General features: G+C 38.2%; 2 protein-coding genes across 2 annotated transcripts; one reads left to right on the top strand and one right to left on the bottom strand.

The window, feature by feature from the left end:
* The first annotated feature begins 592 nt into the window (after positions 1-592).
* LOC103712326 (uncharacterized isomerase BH0283-like) lies at positions 593-5839 on the top strand. Its single transcript, XM_008798813.3, has 6 exons — positions 593-835; positions 929-1159; positions 1831-2127; positions 2487-2648; positions 5309-5392; positions 5555-5839. Exons 1-6 carry the CDS (start codon positions 806-808, stop codon positions 5660-5662), a joined length of 912 nt encoding a protein of 303 aa, XP_008797035.2. The 5' UTR covers positions 593-805; the 3' UTR covers positions 5663-5839.
* An 871-nt stretch (positions 5840-6710) lies between these two features.
* On the bottom strand, positions 6711-16097 carry LOC103712324 (probable prefoldin subunit 5). Its single transcript, XM_008798811.4, has 4 exons — positions 15829-16097; positions 15643-15746; positions 9719-9796; positions 6711-7018 (listed from the first exon to the last, which is right to left on the bottom strand). The coding sequence occupies exons 1-4, from the start codon at positions 16037-16039 to the stop codon at positions 6935-6937; spliced, it is 477 nt and encodes a 158-aa protein (XP_008797033.2). The 5' UTR covers positions 16040-16097; the 3' UTR covers positions 6711-6934.
* Positions 16098-18642: the final 2545 nt, after the last annotated feature.

The following is an 18642-nucleotide window of genomic DNA, read 5'->3' as shown; positions in this document are numbered from 1 at the left end:
GCCGATACCAAAAAAAAAACTCTTAACAAGATTCACGTTGAGTATGAAAAGCTCCAAACCACCTAGCAAGACTGAGTAAGAATGAAGGTGATGGAGGAGAAATAATAATAATAAGATAGCTTTTTCTTTGACTTAGTCAAGCCAAGCCAAGTCAGAACAAAAAATAATAAAATATTTTTTATAAAAGATTATAAAAAAATTAGGAGGCTGTTAAAAATAATATTCTCAATATCCTAATTGATTGAATGGTTCAGACATCTTCTCTTTTTTTTTATAAAATATTATAAAAAAGTATTCTAAAAAAATTCTAGATCAAATAGTGGCCACAAGGTCAAATAGCCTTGGACGAGCACCAGAAGTCACAAGCTTCACGACAAAGAGATGGAAATAGTATATATGAGTGATAAGACTTTTCCTACGTCTTTTCCTCGCTTCGCCCTCCCACCTTTTCCAATGACAACCCTTCAGTTCCCAATCCTAATCCTCGCGCTGTTTTTTTATTGTTTTCGGGGACCCCATCGAAGAAGAAGGGCCAGAACTGAAGTAAAAAAAGAAAAAAAACTTATATATATAAAAACAACTAATATAAACAAACTCGGCCATTCGGTCACCAGCTTCCTCCTTCCCACCACATCTGACCTTAGTTTCTTGCCTCTCAAGTATTCAATACCCATTTGGACTTCTCTCGTGCATCCTTTCACCTCATATTTACCATTCACTTGGATTTCAAAGCTCTTCTCTTTCAGTCTCTCTCTCTCTCTGTGCCTCTGTCTCTGCTTTTGTTCTCCTTTCTTTCCTTCCAAAAATGGCAAAAAGAGCAGTTAGATACGCTGTGGTTAGCAACTCTCTCTTTCCCCTTATATGTTGCCAAAAGAAGAAACTATTACATGGATTTTTGTTGTTGTTGTTGTTGTTTCCTTCCTTCCAGATAGACGCGTTCACTGATACTCCTTTTAAGGGGAATCCGGCTGCCGTGTGTATCTTGGAAGATGAACTGGTAGGAGCCGTGGATGAGGAGTGGATGCAGTCGGTTGCCAAGGAGTTCAACATCTCCGAGACCGCATTCCTCGCTCGCGCCACCTCCAGCGTCGATTCAAACAGTAATGGAGCTCCCAACAACCCCCGGTTCAACCTCCGGTGGTTCACCCCGGTCGCCGAGGTCAGATTTGCTCCAGTTAATGCAATTCACAGCTTAATGCAATTCACATTCTGCTTTCTGCATGCATATGTGCTGCATCACTGTCATGTCAGATTCAACTTTAAGCAGTGTCCTTTTCTTATCCATATGTAGCTTAAAGTTAAAAACCAGGTGATTAAAAAAAAAAAAAAAAAAAAAAAGCTAGTCAGAAAATATTATTTGAGTTTATTGGTCCGGAAGAGGCTAAATACATGCCCATACAAATCCTCATCCTCATGGTAAACAAGAAAAAACTAGTATAGGAAGCTCGAGCATGATTTTCTCATGGATGGACTGCCATTACACAATTGAACGATAACTGATGTTACTTAGCTGAATCTGGAGTTCACACAATTACTGGGGAGTAAATTGTCCCAAAAGCTGTGTATGAAGTGTTGCTCTTTTTTTACTTCAGTATTGCTTCTCCAAATGATGGTCTTATGTAGTAAATAAGTTTATTTCAATGTGCCTTGATTTCTTTGCTGATTTGTAGTTATCCATCAGAATTGTTTGAAGTGTTGAGGTCATAGGACAGGCTTCATCTTTTTCTCTGAAGCAAATACTGTGCCAAGCATGAATATGTTTAATGATGCTCTATGTTTTTAATTCTTTATGTCAATTATTATGTTGAATTTCGTAGGGTTCGTTTGCAGGTTAAACTTTGTGGACATGGAACATTAGCTGCTGCACATTACCTTCTCTCTTCTGGTGTAGTAAAATGCGACATAATTGAGTTTGTCACGAAGTCTGGACTTCTGACAGCCAAGAAAGTTCGACCACCCATGAAGTTTTCAAACAATGAAGCAGAGGGACGGTTCTATATTGAGCTGGATTTTCCGATGGTTCCCGTGGTAGAATGTGATTCTGCAGAGATCCCATTGATTCCTGAAACTTTGAATGGGGCGGCGATGGTCGATGTTCGAAAAACAGCTACTGCAAATGATCTCATTGTACCTCCTGCCTTTTCACCTCTAACAATTGGTCGTGTTGATAAGAATTGAAAATATGGTCTCCTTGGTATTCATGTTTCAAGTATGGTGAATGCTTTATCATTGTACTGCTTAGGTCTGCCACTGGTAGAATTCCATGCTTGAAGAACTTGAACTACCTCTGTTTTCCACCATGAATCCATCATGAATAATCATCTAAGCAATTGTTGGAAGGATTTCTTTTCTTTTCTAATCATTGAATTGCAGGAGCAACATCAAAAGCTTCTTAGTAGTTTGTTGCTTCAATTAAGTAATTCTCAGTATTTGTTTCTGCTATACCATGTAGTCTTACTCATGGAATCCAAATTCATGTTTGATAGGTGGAACTTGCTTCAGGAAATGAAGTTGCCGGCATACATCCAAAGTTTGACGAGTTACAAAATTGTGCTGGGAGAGGGGTAATAATAACAGGAGCTGCTCCATCTCAATCTGGATTTGATTTTTTCACTCGATTTTTTTGTCCCAAGCTAGGGGTCAATGAGGTATTCTATGCATTTAATATGTCTCATACACTTTCTAAGTTTATTTAAATAGCTGATTTAGGAACATTGTTTGAGAGTATTCTTTTTCTATCTATATTAAAACCAAAGCTTCGTATATGCATATATATCACATGTATGAGCAGAACTTTTCATCTTCTAACAGCTGATTTCCTATTTGTCCTTTCTTTTGCATCCATACAAATTTGAATGACTAGACCTTTATTTTCACATGAAAGGAAACTTTTGTGCCAGTATTCTGGCCACCTTCATGTATGATAACTCTGGCATTAAATGCCATTTGTAGAGCAAACCACAAACATTAGTTTGGTATGATTAATGTTGTTTTCTTCTTCTGAAGTTCAAACTGAATTCCACTTTCATGTCATTTTTTGTAATTGTTTCTATGTGTTGAAATCTGTTTATAGTATTTACATCAATACTGGTATTTTAAATCTATGATGTTATCAAGACAAACAAAGACACTGTATGACTTGGATATCAGTTGTCAAAGAGGGAACTGAAGAAATTTTTAAGGGCATTTTACTCGAGCTGTCTGGTTCAAATTAAATTCAGTCTGTATGTCTCTCATTGCATTTGCTTCTCATATAAGTCCATTTGTTTTGCAACCGACACTCCATCTCGTTAAAGGCATTAGGTTAAGGATTTCACACATGGCTCGTTTGTGGTGATTTTAACTTAAAAGTGCTGCAAGCAAGTACGCATACGGGAGCTGTAAAAGATAGTCTCTCATATGGACACGATTAAACATTTTGAGACACAACTACTACCACTTTATCACAATTTTGCCTGTTTGGTGCACAATATGCACTCAAATATACCCTTTATGCAGTTATGGCTTCGCCTGGCTCAGGCACTATTCTGATTTTTTGTCTTAAAAGTCTAACAGTCTTGATTCAAGGAGTTTGATTGCATACACAAAATTTGAAAATGCATGATGTCAAAATGCCTACTTGTCATTGACCCTACACAGAATTTAATTACATAACATTTCACCTAATCTTGGAGCTCACGATGCTCATGCAAGGAGTTGATGTTACATGTTTACATGTTCATGGAAGCTCTAGGCACCTTGGCAAGTGAGGATAGTCTCGAGTCTGTTGCACTCATGCTAGTTGATGCTGTAGCAATGGTCGCCGATAGAAGCAAGGAGAGGCTTGTGCATGCATGTGTAAGCGCCGTGCCACTTGCATGAGTGCCAAAGTGTGTCAGTGTCCTCAAGTGTTAGGCATGGCAACTTCCAAAAATCTATGCTTTTCGACCAGCATATATGTATGCATGAGTGTATCAGCCTTGCTTTGATGCTTAACCAGAAAAGTAAAATTGAAGAGGTAAGATGACAGAGATATGCTATCCAAGAAATAGATGAATATATGAGTCATGATATTGCAAAGTATTTTTGATGGTCTTTTCGGGGGAAAGTAACCTAATTACCATCCTTAACCGTAAAATGCAAACAAATAAAAAGGCTTTTAGAAATCAGATCTTGTTGTGAGAGTAAATCAAATTTCAAATCAAACCTTGAGGTACTTAAGAAGAAAAAGGCAAATTTAGAAGCCAATTCCAAAAGAACCTCAACATCCTTAAAAGCCCTAAATTCCAGGGCCCTAAGTCTAAATGAGACAGAATTATTAGTTTTCAGGGTTTAGCTCAAGCACCTACATGAAAGATGGGGATGAGATGGGACGGCGGGCACAGAAAAGGCCCAGATGCTTCTCATAGTTAGCACAGAATGGAAAAAAAAAGTTTCAGCCATTCTCGAGGGCAGATACGAGAGGTTATCGTGGAACTTGCACATTGCCATAGTGTCAGCTAAAGATTCACTAAATGTAGTGCTTCCTAATAGGCTTCTTTGAATTGTTAGTGTAATGGAAAGGATTCAGTCGCTACTTGCTTCATGAAAGTTTCAAGGGTAGATATGAGAGGTTCTGGGGAATAGGTGTCAGCTAATGCCTAATGATTGCTGATGTGTTTATGGTTAACTTGCACATTGCCATAATTCACTGGATATAGTTATGCTTCCTTACAGGCTTATTTAATTTGTTAATGCCATGCATTTGTTCAAGGGTCGGTATGAACTGTTTTGTGGAATAGCTAGAAGCATCTTCTCCTTGCAAAAAGCTTCATTTGTTAAATATGATCATTGTCATCCAAAACAACAGGCAGCTGTAAGATCAATCGAAACTACCCGGTCTACTTTGGCACGAAAATGTTAACCAATGTGGTCTGTCTTTTTTATCTGCAGCTATTAGGAATAAAAGATCAGAATACTGTATCACTGTAAGCATGGAAAATATTCTAATGCATGCAGGCTTAATTATATTAACTGCAGACCGGACGCTGGTGAATGTGTTCACATAAACTCATTGGCATTCCTTCAAAATCACAAATAACATTGTTACATTCTCCAGAGCACTCCCATCTATTAACCTTTCTTCTCATATCAGGAAAGCTACAAAAGTTTTACATGCCATGGTTACAACCAGAAACTACTAATTCTAATGCTTCTGTGAGATGCACAAGTCTGACATACTTTCAGGACAAAGATTTTGATGTCTTAAAGCTTTTGGTACTTGTACGAATGGTTCGGGGATGATAGAAATCATCTTCTCTCTCTCTCTCTCATATGTTGCTTCTTCCAGGATCCTGTTTGTGGTAGCGCACATTGTGCATTAGCACCCTACTGGAGTAAGAAGCTGGGGAAAAACAATCTTATTGCTTACATGGTAATAATATTCTGCATATTGTGAATTTATCTTCATGTGGGAATAAACTATTAAGCGATTTCCTTTAGGAAAGAACATTGTTATTGGTGGTTTCACAGTCTTTATTCATTTTCTTCTTCTGGAATGTTTAATGTGTTGTTTATCTTTTGTATGCTCGAGCAGGCTTCTTCGAGGGGTGGAGTATTGGACCTGCAATGGGAAGAGGAGACACGACGAGTAAAGATTCGGGGAGAAGCTGTTACTGTGATGGCAGGCACTATAGTGGTCTAGAATTTTAGGTTTATTATAGCAGGACTTGCCACCAGTCCATTGCTGAAATTGTTTCCTTGCTTAAACATAGTTTTGTTGCTTAAACTTGTCTTTAGATCATGGAACTGAGATCTGCCTTACAAAATATTTGCCTGATTTGTCTCAATTCTTTTCTGCTTGTGTGGATGGTTAGCTAAATCATATGTAGGCTCTGCACTTATTAAAGCATCATGGAACCAAATTTCAACTAGTTCAATGCTTTAAGGTTAAGGATGACTTTACAAACTATACAATGCCATATATTTTTGAGTATATACCCACTTTACAGTAATTTATATATAGCTGGCAATCCTCGAACATTTGTCTGTAATGAGGCAATTGCTACATTGTAAATCAACATAACAGAGCGTAGTTATCGATTTACAGTAATTAAACATCATTTAAGGAATCACAAATGCATGCGAACAACACATCATGCAATTTTCAAACATTGGAATTTGGAAATATCTGGGAAATTATAAAATGGGTATCGAATACTGAAAACTTATATCCAGCAGATACCAATGGATGTTTTAGAATAGAGTAAGCTAAGCAACCTCTCTTTGTTTTCATTGCAAGTTTTATGCGTTCGATGTTTTACCGGACTTAGATATTCGCATGTTGTTTCATGGATCCAGTCCACCCCATCAGCCTCCTGTTAGAGAATGAACTTTCATTAGAAGTACACATGGAACGATGGCAATATATCTGCCCAATGACAACTCTTTCTCATGGCTGCTGTGGATTCGTTCAACTCTCTGATACTTCATTGCCCATCTCTGAAGACAGATGTCCAGAGAGTCTGAACTTCCTATATAAGAACAAAGTTTGCAAGAATAGCTCTCTCCAGCACTGAACATCAGCAACATTTGGTAGGGGCAGGCGATGCTCTCATCAATGGACATGGCATGGGCATTTGATGCACATTCTTAACCCTACTGCCATGTGTGGTGGAAAAGTTTGTACCACTCCACAATCCATCAACCAAGATTATGAAATATACAAACTCCACATTCTCCTGTGTTCAAAGTACCTAAACCATAAGCCAGTTTTAAGATCTATTGACATTAACATGTATCTGGAATAATACAGGCAAGGTGGCAGGAGCATCTAATTGAAAAAAGAAAAGAAAAGAAAAGAAAAGAAACCCTGAAAGATGCAAATAAACAAAGGTTTTTACTCGGGACCAAATATTATAATTCAAGTGTCCAACTATGAATTTCAAGAATTACAAATAGCTGCCACTTTGCACTCTCATGTAGTTGAGGTTGATTGCCTGAGTTTTGCTTGTAAGACTATTCCAGCTTCATCTGCTATGTTTTTCTTCTTGGAAGCCATCTGCATCATTAGATAGCCAAAGTTAGCTATTGAATGAAGAAAGTTTTTGCACCAAGTAGTGGTTTGCCAGTTCTCAAAAGGCCATTTAAAGTAAATGATCAAAAATTGTATGATAGCACTAAAATTTGTAAGGACGCATGATTTTTCTTAAAAGCACGTAAGTGTGTTGGGTTCAACCCAAGACATCAAAATGCAAGCCATTCATCTAGCCAATGGACTTATAACCATCACCATCAACCTTCTCCCAACTATTTCAGGCTATCTCACACCCCAGTACATGAAAATCAGATCAGGATTCTTACATAGTTGGAGATGCTTTTTATGACTGCATGTCAACCTAATGTAAATCCTCCACATATCTCATCTATGCTTATGACCAGCAGTGGCATTGTTATGGATTTCATGTCTAGCATAAAAAAATGTTAATTGATATGCGAGGGCATGATAATGCATTGGAATCTGAAGGTTGCAGTAGAGAAGAAAAAGAAAATATTTTATTGAAGAGATGTGGGGAGAGGAGGGGAAGAAAAAGGTTGGTGGTAAAGAAAAGGCAAGTTAATAAAATCATTCGTGAAAATGCAGAAATTTTCTTTGATTCATTTTTACTTTCAGAAAATCTTAAAAAAACACATTCCACGAATCCTTCACTTGTCACAACAAATGATTAAATTAATGAAATACTGCTTTAATTTATTAAATAGTAAAAGCCATAGACCAAAAAGTGAGCAATTTCTTTTTGTTATAAACCATTAAAAACTGTAACACCAAACAAACTGTGGCTTTGCCTCTCCGCTCCGTTCTCTGTCCCTACCTTCTCTCCACCCTATATTGTGCAAAATAACTCTCGTTTTGATGAAGAATATCCATAGGACCGGTTTTTGACTCAATCTAACCTGAACTTTTGGGTAAACCTAGGTTCTGGTTTGGGATAAGATCATGAGCCACTTCAAGTCATATCTTATGGTTAGGTCTTGAAATAGTTGCAGGCGAACCTCCTTGATAGCTAGTATACTCCATGGCAACGTATGCAGAGGCATACAGCACCTGATAGATGATGTTCCCCAAACTTGACATTGGACTAGTGATTGGTTGACATCTATGGTAAAGGACGTACCATGCAGCTAGGGGCCCTTTTAAAAGGCAGAAAAGGCCAGGTTAATGACATCCCCTGAATGCTCTTCACCTCAAAATAAATCAACCTCGCAAAACCCCTGTGAAACAAGGTTTTGAATTTATTTAAATTAGCTCCCTAGTCAACACGCAGACTGCCACTTTGCCAACCCAAACAAGGGTGTCAGCAAATCCCAAGGGCTGTTTTTAAGGCCTTGGTTGGCACTTCATCCTATAGTACCAGACATGGAGGGGCAGCTATAGACACCCCACATTTTGGCACCCGACACATACTACGAGGATGTTAAACTATGCAATGCCCGTAAGCCTGATATCATTACCCCTACATAGGCCAAGTGCATAAATCATAAATAAATAGAAGCATTTCTTCATTCTTGAAAATTGGGTCTTCGAAAAACAAAGTGTGACCTTCCTGACTTCCAGATAGGAAAGTCTTGCCTTCCGGATTCAAAATTTGATTTTGGGACCCTGTTTAACAAAGTGGAATCACCTAGTAGTCCTGGTTGTTTGGATTGTAGGTTCTTGTCATCCGAATTTGTCGTCCAAGTGTCTAGAGGAGAGTACCAACAGACTTTTCAAATGTTGAAGCTTAGAGGACCTATGTACCCATGGGATGCCTACCCTATGGAGCTGCAGTCACTGGCCACTTGAGAGCATCAATTCTCAATTCCTTCAAAGGTGAGTAACGAGAGGATGACAGAAACTTTGATGCTGAAAGAGAGAGCTCAAGGAGAAATGGAGGTTGAGAAGACTCTTTGAGCAAACATCATCCAAGGCCGAAGCAAAAACTTCATCCCAGGCTCAACCCACTCTCTTTCCTTATTTCTCTTTATCTTTAGGTCGTCCCCTCATACATGCATAGGTTTAGTATTTGCATTTCATAATTCAATTACCTATCTTTACTTTGAGAGTCCTATAAAGGGGAGTTGTAGTCAATCCTCCCTCACCAACCTCTTCTAGACTGATCTTTCATTTCTATTTTGCAGTCGTCCATATGAAGATCCTTAGGCTGAGTATACTCTGTCCTAGGAAGGCGAACGAATGCAATCAACAAATCTCCCGGAGCAAGTCAAGGCATCTTGGCAGCCAATTGTAGGATGGTGATCATAGAGCTTTGTTGATACAATAGGACCCAACAGTAGTGCTCAAGTTAGTTATCACATTTAGCCACAACCCTCTACCAACATCTAGAGAGCGGCGCAACCCAGGTCCTACAGATGTGCAGCCGCATCAATAGATACTCTTGTTAAAAACAATTAAATAAGATCCACCAGTGTCTTAACTTGATAGTCATTGCCAACCTTAAATTTAGAATTAGAGTCAATGATGAAAAGGATCAGCCATTTAAAATTTACGCATTATGTCTTCTGGAAGCAATGGCATGTTAGATATACATCCAAAAAATTGCTATATTAGGTTTTCAATCTTTATGCAAAAAGTAGTTATTTATACAGCTCTAGTCTAGTGGAAATGAAACAAATAAATAGAAATGTTCTATCTCCCTTTAAATAAATGGCAAAGGATTTAAAAGCATAGCATGCGAGCACAAGGTTTCTGGTGGATAAATACCTCAATAAGTTCCTCATAATTAGACTTGAGTAAATTAATTTTCCGATCACAATAATCCTTGCCCTCAGTCATGGTTTTCTGTAATAAACAAAGTAAAATCAACAAAAATAGGAGATAAACAAGAAGGATGTGCAAATGGAATACATAGGCAAGCATATAAACATATATGAAATTATACATATAAGGCATATATTATCACCTAGAAATAGATAATCTATCAAGATTTTTTTGGTCCACATTTTTCTATAGGTACAATGAATTCCCCCTGTTGGCTTGCAATACTAGTGTCAAACGCCTAGAAATGTTTAATTGCTTTTACATGCAAAAATCTCATAAACTAAAAGTAAGAAGCAAATTATGAAACTATTTCACAAAAAAACACAAATCTATATGCATCAAAAGATTGAATACCAAAATGGCATGCATGTTGATTCCAAACATTCTCAAGCCAGATGCGGATATGCATGTTTTAATGGATTATGTTGATTCTCACCATTTCTTTTTTATAGCAGCGTCAGACACCTAAGAACAAGAGAGCGCCTTCACACTTAATCTCCTTAATCAAAATAGGCGACATAATTGACTCAACAAGTTAAACCAAGTAGGTTGCAAGTGGAAACAGATTATTGATTTTTTTTTTTTTTTTGCTTATCAACATATATAAATTGATTATTTTATGCTTAAAATTACAGAAACACGAGTATGTAATTCATGCACCAAACTAACAATAAAAAGCATGCCCATTAAATCATTCAAACTATGAAAGGCAAGTAGGACTTGACCCAAGTTGACACAACATCAATGTTGCAACATCAATGTTCCAACCCAAATTGCCAATTTATTAGCAACAAAATAGAACCTAAGCCTATCCAGGCTATTCAGAGCACCTGTCTGGGCATCAGATATGCCTTATTCTAATAAGACATAGGTGGCTATAGAGTTTGGCTCTTGACAAGAAGGCACATCACATAACCAACAAGCATGGTTGCCAATAAGCTTGCCTTATGGTTATTGCGAAAAGGAGACAGAAGTTTGAGCAATAGAGGAAGATGGAGGGGGAAAAAAAAGATAACGGGAAGAAAATATTTTATTGAACCTACATAGAGTTTGTGAAGTATAAGTAAACTACAAAGGCCTGCACACACTAAAACTTAGCACAAGATAAGTATGTTAAGGTGTATGTTAAGGTGTATGTACGGTAAAACTAGGTAAAACAAATTGCAAATAAATAAATTTGAGATAGCTTTAGAGTTAAACCAATAGAAGATAAGGTGATGGAGAACATATTTAAATGGCAAAATCGAGTAAAACAGAAAATTGGATGAAGCCCCATAAAAGAGAAGGGATTGAATTTATGCAGAAAACATCTAACAAGAGGGAAAGATTAGAAAAAAGGAAAAAGACAAAAAAGATGGCTGTTACAAGAAAGCATTTATAAAAGCATTTTGTGTAGCTTGTGAACAGAACTCAACAGCAATACAAGTAAGGTGCTGAATTGATTGAATCCATTTCCAAATAGGACTAATTTTTTACCGTCCACATCATGTACACTTTAAGGGCCTGTTTAGGAGAAAACTCGCCAGATTTGGCAAGATCAGTTGGGGAAGGGGAGCTGGAGAAGAGAGAGTGCCGGAGAGGCCATTATGGGGCTCACATGGCCGATCGCCATGGGATTAAAAAAAATATTTCTTGAAATATTTTTCTTTTATCCTGTAGGGATTGGGCCCTGACACCCATGATGGCTCTTTTCAGGCATCTTCTCTTCTTCTCTAACACTTGTTCCTCAGTTGATCACACCATATCAAGCAAGGTATCTTCTAAGCTTGGGCAAGCTAGGATCAGTCTATGGTTAATTAAAATTAGTTAGGCTCGAGCCTGGCCCGGCCCAGCCTTCGGGCCTACTTCCCATGCCTGAGCCAGTACTTACCCAGGATTAAAGCTTTGGATCGAGTTTCGAGTTTTCTTACTCTTTTTTACTTCAACTTGAAAATAAAAAAAATGCAAAACATAAGAACCACTTGAAATCTTAGCCAACGCACCTAAGCTCTTGCCTGAGCCCCAAAAGCTAGACCTCTTCCACTAGCTTCGTGCTCCTCCAAACTTCATCTTCGACTCCTCCAACCTTCGTGCTCCTCCTACTCCATCCCCTTCCCCACCCCAAGCCCCAAACACTAGCCCTCTCGCTCTAGGGTTTTCCCTAGGAAAACCCTATATCTCTTCCCCTTCCAAGGCAGAGGGCACATCTTTGACAAGATCTCCAACAATGAGTGGAAGAACCACTACTTCAAGCCCCCGCAAATCCTCAAAAAGAGCAGTGCCTCGCCTCCCCCAATCAAGTCCTTTGCCTACAACCCTAAAATCCCTCGCATCTTGAGCTAGAACAGGGCTGAAGCAGTGCGTCTGCTCTCCGATTTGCCACCCTCGGTCATTCTAGTGCACGTACCACCATCATGAGTACAAGTGGGGTGTTGGTGGCCACGTCGCTAGAAAAATCCTATGAGATTGCGATCGAAGGTGGCAGGCTCATCATCGACGCTCTGACAAATGAAGGGAAGAAAGGAGAAGAAAGGCAAAGAAGAAGAGAGGAACGATGAACCAGTGAACCAGCCTCAATAATGAACCAGCCCAAGGGTTACCTACTTATATGTATAATTTGGGCTAGGCTAGGCTAGGGTCAGGCTTCAATACCTAAACCCAAGTCCGACTCGTTTAATAGACGGGCACAGTTTTCAGGTCTAGCCTAGCCTGTCGGCTTATAATCTAGACCCAAGTCTAACCAAAAGGCTTCGAGCTTGAGTAGGCAATCGGGCCGCCCGGCCCATGACCAAGTCTAGTTTTTTCCAAACATGCCCTAAATTGAGTAACATATACATTATAGGTAATGCCAATCCCTCATGTACTTGCACTCAATCTAGGCCTCCAAGCTAAGATTTGAGTGATGGTCCAAAACATACAAAATCACACAATACTTTATTGACCAATATCATAATCTCTCCAACTCTCTAAACTAGTCCATGCAATGTGAATATCTTGCTAGACTACACATTCGTGCAATTGGACCTACCAATATTAATAATTTGATTTGGATGGATTTACTTGATGTTTATTGTTTAAAAAAATATCGTACATACAATTAGCACTTAATTCTCAACAATCAATATGCATCTTTTGTATGACTCAAGATTTTTAGCTTGTTTATAATAAGTCAAAAAAGCATGTCTATGAGCTCCAAAAGCAAGTTTAAATCTTTATAAGCGTGTAAAAGTAGATGTAGTTCAAGTGCCCTCCTTTTCTCTTTTTTCTTTTTATTTTGGAGGGGAAGGGGTGCGTGGAGGCGTTAGTATGACATTTGTGTTAACAATGTTGTATCTAAGGTTTGCAGTCTCAAAACTGAACCCTGTACAACTACCATCTTGTTACTATATTGGTACACCCGGTATGGAGACCGGCTCCGTGTGCTCTCCGTACTGCGTATTGATTCGGTATTGGTACGGTACGATATGGAAACCTTAGTTATATCTCTCCATGTAGTTCTTGTAACTTAGCATGAACATACATGGTGTTGTTCTAATCCTTGCCTGATGGGAAAAAGATCAAAAAACAGTCAAGCTTAGTAATTTAGCATTCATAATAGATGTCAACAACCAAATCAATATCAACAACTAGGTAATTACACTTGCCTTTTTCATAATTTTACAATGCCGTATCCAACTATCCATAAAGGGAACAATAAGCATGCATGTGCTTGTTCCATATATATATATATATATATATATATATATATATATATATATATATATATATATATATATATATATATATCTGTTTTCCTTAGGCATTTGTCTTAAGGTTTTGAAAATTTAACAATCTCGATCAGTTTCTGACTCAAGATCTAGATCAGGCCATAGTAGATCTTATAGTAAAGAAAAATCTGTTTTGGAATTATAAAGATATTACAAATATAAATATAATGCTGAACTGTACAAAAGATCCAACTGTTGAATCATGTCATTGCCAAATAAAATTTATAACCACAGGTCAATGGTATATTTAGCTTTTCTGGACAAAAAATTATGCACCACTTTGATGACAGTCCCTCCAAAGAAATACTGAAATACGTGAAACAAAGGCCACTTAAAATGTTAGGACCAGCCACCCATTTCTCATAAAACCAAAATATTCAAAAAACTGACAGTCAAACTTGGGTTGAAGCCAGGCCAGTTGGTCATGTTTGTGGCTTTCTGGTCGAGGTATTCAAATTTCCAATAGTTTTCTTTCCCTCTTGATTTGCCAAACATTTTATTATGTTTTCCTCCCCTTCTATTTGAATCTTGAAATATCTATACCATAATAAAGCAAATCAAGGATCATCATATTTATCTACAACTTCATCTCTTTCCCAAGTTCCATGCTTTATGTCTTGCCCGCTCTACTTTCTCCTATTCACTCATGCATCACACACACCCTTCACTGGTGTAAGTAACACATGCATGTAAAAGCATTAAAAGCAATCTATGCTTCAGGTTCTTAAGTCATCTTGCTACATCAAGCACATGATATGAAAGGATGGAGAGATGAATAGGAATGTTCCAAAGAGGATCAAGAAACATGAAAAACTAGATATTTGCTGCTAGAATGTTGTGTTGTTGCCTAGGGATACTAAATATACATTGCCTTATTATATTAGAGTTTTAACTATAAATCAAAATGTTGCGAAGTGGAAGGGAACAACATCCTGAGATGAGTAGATGGCATAATTAGAAACAAGTAAGGTGAAGTGTTGCTCTGGAATAAAATAAAAGAAGATTATGAGTAGGAAAAACTAGTTATCAAGAGAGTGACAGCAGAATTTCCTTTTTTTCCCTCCTTACAACCTTGTATGTCTAGTGGTGAGGCACATAATGAGCCACTTTCTCCAAGGAAATAATTAGCCACTTACTTACTGAAGTGGATGAAACAACCTTGGTATCCTCAGATTTGCTATTGTAGGACAGAGGTGTATTAAAATTTCAGCATTAATGGAAGTCTAGGATCAACAATTTGCATATAGGTCCATCATTAATAACTTCTACATCAAGATGAATGAAAAGGGAATGCAAGAGGATCTTTGCCGAGTGACGGAACAGGTAAATGACAATCAAATGGATGGCATCATTGGCTGCTTGAAAAAAAAAAAGCACAATAGTCAAGAAATTGGGAATGCGATACACACAAATTTGTCGATCACAGAAATTTAATTTGAACAGGTTAAAGTATTAACTAGTATCATACCTAAGGCTAACAGAGATCAGATGCAGGGGGTGAATGGGATGAAGCAAGCTGTTTAAAGCTACATTCCCTTGCATCAGTTCTGAAATTATAGTATCAGAGTGATTACATGCTCCAATAAGCATTTTACCAGATCAAATAAATACAAGTGGTAACGACGTTCATGCATTTTAAATGACCAATGAGGCATATTATTACTCTCAATGCCCAAAACCATCCTGACATATATGGATGGTACAAATGACTGGACTGCAAAAAGAAATCGTTCACGAAGAACCAGCTTGACCTTGTTATAGTTCTCAAGTTGAAAGTAAAAAATCTCTGCCGATCTTCCCTCTTCATTAGATAATTTAGGAGGACAGTTGTCATTCTGGAATCAAAAACATCTATTTTCTAAGTTATCCTATTACGAATACCCGAATTTACCGCAACAATTTTGGGGCCAAAAAGCAAATGTGCATCAGGCAATATGCAATGATATCAAGAAGAAACATCTCCACAATCCAGCAGTTCCAAAACTGTATGGGGACCCTAGGTTCAACCAGTATTGCTAAATATTCTAAATTTCTAGCAGGAAACAATCTAAACGCTCCAAAAACACAAGAAGGGACTTGAAAGGTGACATCTTTATCAAAAAGGAGGAACAGAGGAAGCACCTCGATGAAGTATCCCGTCCCCACATCAACGAGAACTTTGTCGGCGTCATCGAGGGTGCCAGGAACGTAGAGAGACGCCGTGAGAGGGACCAGCAGCTTCTTCCCTACAGAATCGAACAAACTTTTCATGAGAATCAAAGAAGAAAGCCTGTAGAGAGGGAGGGAAGGAGGGAGAGAGATGGATGCCTTGGGGGCGGAGGGAGAGATCGTGGATGGCGGAGGAGGCGATCTCGAGGCGGGCGGCGGCAGTCCGGATCTTGTTTAGGCTGTCCTGGAGGAGATTGACCTCGAGATCGGACTGCTCCTTGAGGGATTTGAGCTGCTCCAAACTCATCTTCTCCATGTCCGAAACCCTAATCGTGTTCCCGGCCCCTGCCCCCTGCCCTCGCGTCGCCATGGATGCACACGCGGTGAGGGAGGTTTTCGTACTTTTTTTTTTAAGTTTTAAGCAAAAATCTACTTCCGGCTGTTTCTACTGGTCTTGGCCCGTGCGCTTGAGGGAAAGCGTGGTCTTTGTCGCACGGTCTCCTTGGATATCAAGGCGAGCACCTTTTTTTTTCTTTTTCTTTTTTTTTTCCGCTTTCCTCCTCCAATATAATGTGTCCTCACACCAAGCATACATGAGTATAGCCCAAAAAAAAAAAATCAAATAAATAATAAATAAAAAAGCTGACTAAGTGAGTAGAAAACATCCACCTAGTTCATCCAAAGAAAACCCTCCGAGTGATGCACCGCGTAGGAGGCCACCTAGTTTACTCGGTAGCTATGTTAGCCTTCCGATAAACATATGTGGCTCTGAATGAACAATAATCTCCTGCCATCCGTCGTATATCAAGGAGCAAGGATTGCCCATCCGACTTGGAGAGTCGCCCGCATATCCTCTCGATCACAAGGTCGAGTCGCCCTCCATGTGGATGCACTTTACACTCAGATAGCGTCTCGCATAGGAAAAGCTCTCTCCCATGTCGTCCGCAGCTCCGCTACAATGATAGAGGTACTGTAGATCCGTCGATCGCAAGTCGTCACAAATCTGAAGTGGTGATCTCTGATGACAAAGCTCACACTCCCCTCTTACCTCGCCTAGCAGCACTGCCATCAAAATTCATCTTGAAAAAAGTACTATTCATCAAAACGTATACCTAAGGAAAGTACTATTGGGACTTATAAACCAGATTTGGATACGAGACGTCACCCTTATGAATCTAAATAGGGCCTTAAAAAATTTTATAATCAGAAGGAAGGAATTTCAGTTAATCTATGATGGTTAGGAGTCTTTACTTGTGTACCTTGCTCTTTCGTCCCTTTTTTGTCCGCGGGTTTCTTGTCCTTGATTTATATGCAACCCATTAAGTAATTAAAATGCATGCAGTATTCCCACCACTTCGCTCAGAGTGGATCTAATTTTTATTCTTCACAAATTGGTTTCACGATGAAAGATTCTTCTCTAATGGAAAAGAAGGGATTGCAACATGAGGTTTGTTTAGATGAAGACCTCCATAAATTGATGATAATAATTGAGAAATCTCAATAAGATGACAATAAATAGAGATCAATCTTGGATATATAAAAGGTGAATGCATTAAGTGGACTGGAGTCATGCTGAAGCATTTTCTTGAATTAGTTTGTAACGATCAATGACCTCATCCCAACAAGATAGCTGAAAGATATTATTTAGATTCCTTAGATGTTTATAAGCATCCAATATATTTTCAGGACACAATTAATGTATGACTAAATATATGCTAACACAGGCTCTTACATACTTTATTTAAGCCTTAGTATCACGAGACTAAGAGTCCAAATTCAATCCAATCATAAATACCATGATCAATCTATGGTTAATCCTAAAGGACCCATGCTACAGTGGCCCTAGTATCAATTCCACTTTATATTATTTGTAACGATCACACTGGGTTTTGCAGCCTGCGGCCTCTCTGGAGGTGATGCACACAAATCTATTTAAAGATTCAAGGAATATTTAACCTTTTGGGTTTCAAAAATGTTTTTAAAAAGTAGTTGAATTTTAGGATTTCAAAAGAAGAAATAAGCGTAATATTGAATTCTAGATTTGTAGAAAAAACAATCTGACTTAACCTCGCTTTCAAAATCAACAAAAAACTTTAAAAATGTAATTCTTTATTGAAAAGAGGGGGATGTCACTTTATAGTTGCTCCAAAACCCTAAGAACCTTCTCCAAGTTCCTCCTCTCCTACCCTTCTCCTCCTCTTTGTATCCTATCCACCTTCCCTTGTCTTTTTCTTACCTCTCGTTATGGACAAATAATGCTAATCGAACAAGTGGGACCCGCCGAGTTTGTTTATCTACTGAGATCGGTTACCTAGGTCGGTAATATATTAAGTGGGTCAGTACAAATAAATGGGTAGCTCGATTGGGTCAGTTAGGTCTAAGACTTCAGCGTGCAGACTGCTGTAAAGACAAAATAGACCTATACATAGGCAAGATACTGTAGACAAGCTTTCTATTTTTTTTGCGCTTTTGACTTTACTTGTAAATACATATCTTTCCATTCATTACATGTAAATAAGGAACACCACATCCGAGTTTAATAACAATCTCAAAATTCAAATTTTTAAGAATAAAGAGTTGATTTCCTAACTTCAAATTCGAGAATTTTAAGATTAGGTCAAATTAGCATTATTGCTACTACTTAGCACTTCAGGCATTGAAAGTATGGTTCATATTCCAATTTTGTATACATGTATATTGATTCAAGCGCATGATGGGTTATCACCCCTGAAGTAAGGAAGTTAAGTATTTCTTTCTTTTATCTGTTTTTTAAGGGCATAGAGCTCATTCCAAGCCTAATACCAGCTTTTCTTCCAAGCTGAATGCCACCATATTGACTTGACGGAACCATTATAATAAAATCCTATATGACGGTGTAAAGGTTGTAACGGGACTTGCTTACGACTGCAGCATTTTGCTTTAATGATAAGGACTTTCCATTGAAAGAAGACAAAACTCTATAGTATTACAAGT

Source organism: Phoenix dactylifera, unplaced genomic scaffold (assembly GCF_009389715.1).
Source record: "Phoenix dactylifera cultivar Barhee BC4 unplaced genomic scaffold, palm_55x_up_171113_PBpolish2nd_filt_p 000026F, whole genome shotgun sequence".
Lineage (NCBI taxonomy): Eukaryota > Viridiplantae > Streptophyta > Magnoliopsida > Arecales > Arecaceae > Phoenix > Phoenix dactylifera.
This window is presented reverse-complemented; position numbering and strand designations above follow the sequence as displayed.